The 7,032-nt window shown below is 27.6% G+C and overlaps 1 protein-coding gene across 1 annotated transcript; it reads right to left on the bottom strand.

Moving 5' to 3' along the window:
* Positions 1-827: 827 nt before the first annotated feature.
* LOC107454242 (uncharacterized) lies at positions 828-6,857 on the bottom strand. Its single transcript, XM_016071363.4, has 3 exons — positions 6,764-6,857; positions 3,557-3,774; positions 828-1,400 (listed from the first exon to the last, which is right to left on the bottom strand). Exons 1-3 carry the CDS (start codon positions 6,798-6,800, stop codon positions 1,113-1,115), a joined length of 543 nt encoding a protein of 180 aa, XP_015926849.1. The 5' UTR covers positions 6,801-6,857; the 3' UTR covers positions 828-1,112.
* Positions 6,858-7,032: the final 175 nt, after the last annotated feature.

The raw sequence follows: 7,032 nt of genomic DNA, 5'->3' as shown, positions 1-7,032 counted from the left end.
GCACACAAAAAGAATCGAAAGTCATAAGTAAATGGGGTTGCAAATACTATACAGAAAACCTAAAGGGGGTTCAAAATTATATGTAAAATACTATGATAATAAAATTAATTTTATTTATTCAGTATTACCATATATATTCAAAATTTAGAACTACAGGAAAGGCTCTAATATTTTGCCAGATGCCTAAGGAAATACATAATAAAGAATGCTAAGACGAAAATTCTGATGTTCTTTTTATTTGTTTAAGAAATATATAAAAAAGAACACATCTTTAACTTTGCACAAAATTGCACACTTTCTCAATCATTCCTTAAGATTTGCAACCCCCCCCCCTTGCAGCTCAGGGTGGTGATTAGGAGTCCAAGATAATTTTTGCATGTCAGCTTTACTTTTCACCTTGGTCACATTTTGAAGCACCGGTATACAAAGAAATTTTAATAACTGCATAATTTAATTCATTTTTACGAAATTTGAATGTTACCAGTTTAATTCAAAGCTGAAATTTTATTTCTTTACAGAAAAGAAATTTTCTTTTTTATAAAAGGAAATGCCCTCCCCCAAGAATATTTTCTCTTCAACATATACTAAACATGAGAAAATTAGTATTTGATATTTTTTGCCAAGCACTGCATATTAAAATGATAGTTGAAACTGCAAAAAGCAGACACATGACAAAAACTTAGCAACTCAGAGTCATCAAATAATTGGTACAGCTCTGTATCAGATTATGATACAAGTTTTGGAACTTTTAAAAGCTGTTTCTCTGAATGAATATTTTGAATTTATTCTTCATTATTCAGGGTATTCATTTAGAAAAAAAAATAATCTTCATTCCAGGATGTACTTTATTTTTAAAAAGTTACAGAGAGCAAATAAGCTGCACAGCAATACTTTATTTCAGTAATTCAGCAGGTAGATACAAAAATACATAAATGTATAGAATATAAGTAAAACCACTGCAAATAAAACTCAAAATAAAACAGTTCTATAAAAAATAAAGCTCTAGATAAAAAGCAGTAATTTGCCTTAAGTAATACTTCAAGAAAAATAGATTTTTAAATGTAACAATGTCTACACACAGAACATTGCATGATTTTGAATGAAAGGACCAGTCAATAAGAATAAGGTGGGGGCATTGGACAAACGCATAGACGGTCAAGGAGCTTGTGATTTAAGACCCCAAAGTTTTCTTTAACTTGATTGGGTCCAACAGATGGATCTCTTGGAAGGTTGGCAACACGAATTTTTTTATCCACCCAACCTATGTACGTATTTTCTCCATCAACTACCCGAGCTGCATACAGACAGTGGTCTTCATTCCCGCCAGCAACGAATAATAGATTACTTTCAAAATCTGGTGACTCAAATTCTAAAGGATTTCCACAGTCGCATGTAAGTACCTAGATATGGAAAAGAAATTAAAGAATGTACTAAGCAGTAAAAAATTACATTGATATTCAAATCAATAAATAAGATTCTTATTATCAGGATGTTCACACTTATATTATCAGGTTTCATACTTCCCTGATTTTTCAAGGTAAAAATCATAAAATCTCAGCATGTTTTTTTTCCCTCATAAAGTGTAGGATGGATACAAGAAAAGTACCAATAATATAAAGTATTTTATTTAAATAAATTTTCCTAACTCTTCCAGTATAAAAAAATGCCCTGATAATTTCAGGTTTTCCAGGTGGGTAGCCACCCTGATTATCTAAAAAAACATTCACATAAGCAATTATCAACAACTTTTAAATTTCAAAATATGATATTTTAAAAATAATAATAATAATAATATTGCACACATGCTAACTGCAAATAAAACAAATACAGGCTATAGGAAAAATATTTAATATCTTTCATTTCCATATTTTTATGACTTATCTTTGCCTTGATTTCTTTTTAAAAAAGCTCATTTTTTATTTTTATTATTTTTTAATAGGCTAATCATGAGATTAAATTAAATAAGCTGAATTATTTTCTAACAAATACGATTTTTTTTGCTTTTACAACTCATCATCCTATTCTAGCTATAAAAATTAGGATTGCAATGAATATTGGGTGTTAGATTAAAAATCCAAATATTTGGTTTGGCTGAAAAATGAAGTATTTGTCCAAATATTAAAAATAAAGCTATTTACATTAATAACAATTATTACACAGCTTTAGGATTACACTTTGGTATCACACATTAAGGAAATTGCTTATTAAATTTTAAACACTATTTTAATTTTATTTTAAATATGAACTATAAGTTTATTTTAAATTAACTTATTATTTGAATTTTATAAATAAATAAAAATTTAACAATCATTGATTTTTATTTAATAAGAGAAACATGAAAAATAATTTTATGATAAATAATTGTGTTTTTCAAAATTTGAAAAAAAAAAAAAAAAAAAAAACTTCTAGGATAATTCTAGGAGGAATATTTTTCAGGAAATGTATTTAAAATACAGGGCTAGAATTAAAAGGAAATGAAAATTATAAAAAAGATTTCATTATGGGCCAATAAAAAAAAAATACCTTAATGGTCAAAAATAATAAAAAATGTTTAAGTACAATATTATATGTCTTATTTGAATTTGTTTAAAACTATTGTGATGTGAAGCAATTGAAAATTAATTTTAAAAGTTTAAGCAATTAAGATAGTAAAACCTAATAAACAAAATATTTTAATATAAAAACAAAATAATAAAGCTGTAGTAGCTATAATCTCCATAAGCAACTTTTAAAAATGAAACATAACAAATAGAGCTCACAAAATAAAACTCATAAGTTAGTGATGCTATAGTAATTGAGATTATTCAATGCTTTATTCATAAAATATTTTGCTATTTAAACACTGGGTACTTATGTTTAGTTTTAATAAAATGTTAAAACTAAATCAAATCAGTTAGCACTGCCTATATCATTAAAACTGAACATGTTTAATAAAAACTGTAAGACCATATTACAGAATTTTGATTAAGCTTAGAATTTAAAAATCATTACTTGAAATTAATATTAGAATTTATTAATCAATTTTTGAACTCTTTTTCTTTTCTTCGAATTTAACTCAGATTTTTTTATTTCAATTGTAATTCTTTTTATGACATTTTAAAAATAAGGGAATTTTAATGTCTTACATAAGCATTACTCATACTCCTCTTTAGTCAGCAAAAATAAGCAGATGATTTAGGTGCTAACATAATATTTGATAATGTCCCTAAGGAAGGCATTTTATTTACATCGCACAAGAGCTGCACAATGGGCTATTGGCGACAGTCTGGGAAACATCCCTGAGGATGATCCGAAGACATGTCATTGCTCCTCTGCAGAGGGGATGGCTCCTTCGCTAGCCGTCGAGTTGCGTGCAAAGTCGAGCACTTTACAGTAGAACAGTTTAACGAGGACCGATACTGCGCATTCTCGGTCCCTACATAGGCCGATCAAACTGGCCACGCACCCGATCACTGACGATGGTCAGCGATGCTCGACTTCGGTATTCTACCGGGAACCGTATCTTTGCGATTGGTCCACTGCGGGACAAGGTTCCTAAGGTAAAAGATATACTTACGTCATAGGAATCTGTAGATTTGAGTTCAGCATTTCTGCTCAAGTAATGGCAGACACCTTTTGAAGGAACAGCAGTACCAATCAGCCAACAGTCATTATCATAAACTCTTCCAATGTAGACTTGATCTCCATTCAGCTTTCCAAACTCTACAGCATTTTCAGATATGCTGCTACCAGGACTTACAGATTTCCATGGACAATCAGGAGGACCAAATGGAGCTAAAAATAATGATAGTGTAACAACACATAAAAAATATGATGCACAACATTTATGAATGTCATGTTCACAGACTTTTGCGTAAAACTCAGTTTAAAAATACAAAGTTCTAATAGTTTTTACTATGATAAGTGAACACAAAACTCAATTTTTAGTCACATTCAAAACTTTTTTAAAAATGAAAAACTCTTTTGTTCTATAGCAATCACTTTTTAATTTTTTTAAAATTTCATATAAATGAAAGTGACTGGAATTCAAAATGTTATATCCATTTAAAGTCTGCAAACGTGACATTCATAAGTCGTGGAATTGCCGCTAGATATTAGATAAAAAGGCTTAGGACAGTTTCAGTTAGAAAACTTCTGAGTGAAATTTTATCTCAATAGTTGCAATGATTAGATAACATGCTGGTCTTTTAGCATAATGCTATTTTTGTAGCAATCCATCTGGGAGAATGTCATCTTTTGAAAGCAATTGTTTTAAAATTTTACAAGAAAAGTAATGTAATTACATAAAACTTAGTTCTCTTTGAAAATATGCAAGCTGTGGCTAAAGAAATTTCGCAGCGATCTACAATAGAATTATTCTGTCATCTTGGTGTTTCTTCTGCATATCTACTCCATACAGAGACTGATGTGTCACTACTACCTTAATGAAAAATATATTAAAGGAAAAAAGAAATTTTTTTTCAGTTTTGGAAAAAATGTTGAATTATGAAGTTATTTTGTTTTTATTGATCAACTTTTTTTTTTTTTTTGTCTAAATTTATGCTTACTTTGATTGTCGCCACATTTATGTTCATAATCAGCTATTTTCATTTGTGAATTCAGTATTTACTGCAAAAGGCAATTTCTAACAAATCTAAACAAATAAAATTGCGAAAAAAGGAGAAATTTTAAAAATTGAAAAGAAAAATATTAAAAAAATTGTTAAATCAAAAATAAATTATTTTAATCTGATATTGAAAACTAGCGAAACAAAATTTGTTTAATGTGCCATAATAAATTGCCTTGTGGAAAGTCCCAAATCCGGAATGTGCAACCTCTGCATGTTCAGCTAATAGGACTTCAAGGTATCAAAATATGTCTAAGTTAAGAAAAAGTAAGAAGCAAAGTCTATAATATACAACAACATTTTCGAACAGGTAAAATGAATGATAAAATACATGCACAGAAATTTATACTTTTCCAATTTGTTCGTGCAAATAAATTTTTTTTTCCCTTCATTTATTTAGATTTTTTTAAATCTCCAAAACATTTGACAACACAAAATGGTAAAGTACTAAAATAATTCTTTAACTGCTCTTTTCTTTTCAATGACTAACAGTGAGTTAATAGAAGCTGACAGAATAAATGTTTAGTTAACAGAAAAACAGCAAAAAGGAAAAAAATTTGTTTTTTTAAATAATGCTTGTTTTTAAGAGATTTAAAAAAAATAATAATGTTTGCAATCTTAAAAAGTGAGTAAAAAATATATTTTTCCTGTATGAATGTCCAGATATAGGAATTTTCACTGTACATAAATTTTTATTTTCATTTGTACTTGAGTAAGGGAATTAGTTATGCACGTATTAGTCACAGATGATACTTTCATTATGGATAATACATCTAAAATTTTTATGATTAAAGCTCTATACCACCTATATTGGTTCCCAAACATGGTATGTTTTAGTTTTTGAAACCAACAATACAGTTATGCATGTATACTTTATATTATGCATGTATACTTTAAAAAGTTATTACTTGCAAAAAATTATGGCATGCAGTTGGATTTTTTTTTTTTTTACATAATATTATTTCTTATTTTTTTCCAAGGTGACATTTATGCATAATGATGGGGAATATGATGAGGCAATTATGGAGAAATAAAGAGAAAGTAATGTGCATTTTAATTAATTTTATTAGGTTCAAAGTAGATTACGAAAAATAAAAAGACTAATTGTGGATTAAATTGTTGTGGATCTTTAAAATTATAACTTTCCATTAGCTACACTTAAAATAATTTGTTATTTTATAAACCTATTTAAGTTTATACTTATATAAATAAAAATGTTCTTAACATTTATTACACAATGTAATTTGTGTATACAGGGGTCTGTCTAGGTTTTTCTGAGAGGTACCTATTTTGTGAAAATTTAGACATAATTTGTGAAAAATTAAAAATTATATTAAAAAATCAACACAAAAATATGGATTTATCGTTTCTTAAGGGATACAAAAATGAAATTTTAAGAAAAAGTATTTGTGAAGCTACCGTTTTTCCTAAAATTGAATTTGTGAAACTACCGTTTTCCCTAAAGTTGAATTTGTGAAGGTACCGCTAAACGGTAGTAAATTCGGCCTGGACAGACCCCTGGTATACATATAATGAAGAAAGACTTAATCTGCAGATTAGGTATTATTAAGAATAATTGTGTGTGTGTGTTTCCTAAATAAATTCTTCGTTTGATTTCTAACCAATAAATTTAGTCTTTATCTTTACAAATTAATGAATCTGTTGAGTTTGAATAAAAACAACTATGACTTAATTTTTTTCAGTGATTAGTTTGTAACAATTATATAATAAATTTAACCATTTCAGTTAGAAATTACATTATGGATATAATATTGCTTTTTTTTAAATAATATTAAGCATTATGAATATTCTAAATTATAACATTAATAGGTACATGTAATAAAATAAATTTTAAAAAATCTGCTTTGAATTTTAAAAAAAATTTCTTTTAGTTTGTTTTTTTTCAAATCTAAGACCTAAAGTAAAAAATAAAAAAAATTTAGCAAAATAAAATTTATTCTAATTTCATAAAAACGGAGAACATATTAACAGGTACTTCTTCATAGAAGTTTCTTACATTAAACAATTTAAGCAGGTTACGCCCTACTATTTCTTACAACCATTAATTGATAAGAAATAATTCTAATCTTTAAAATAGAAGTCTACTAATAATGATTTAAAATGAAGTCTCGATATTTTTTTAAAATATATACATACGTTTAATTCTTCCGTCAGGTAAACGTGCAGGGTACATTATTCAACAGGCTAAATTACTTAATAAGTTGAGTAAAATGTTTAACTTTAGACTGAACAGAAAGAATATGCCCGGTCTTCTCTTTTTAAAGGGGCAACAATGTAAACAAATACGTTGCTTAGAGATATGTAAACCTGTCACGAGGAGATAATAACCAAAGATTCTTATTGTGACGTAACATCGTTTTTTTCTTTTTTTATCACACCTACACTGATATTTTTTCTTAACTTCC

Source organism: Parasteatoda tepidariorum, chromosome 8 (genome assembly GCF_982258835.1).
Source record: "Parasteatoda tepidariorum strain Cologne lab strain chromosome 8, Ptep-v5.0, whole genome shotgun sequence".
In the NCBI taxonomy this organism is placed as follows: Eukaryota; Metazoa; Arthropoda; class Arachnida; order Araneae; family Theridiidae; genus Parasteatoda; species Parasteatoda tepidariorum.
The sequence above is the reverse complement of the archived record's forward strand: the minus strand, read 5'-3'. Positions and strand labels throughout refer to the sequence as shown.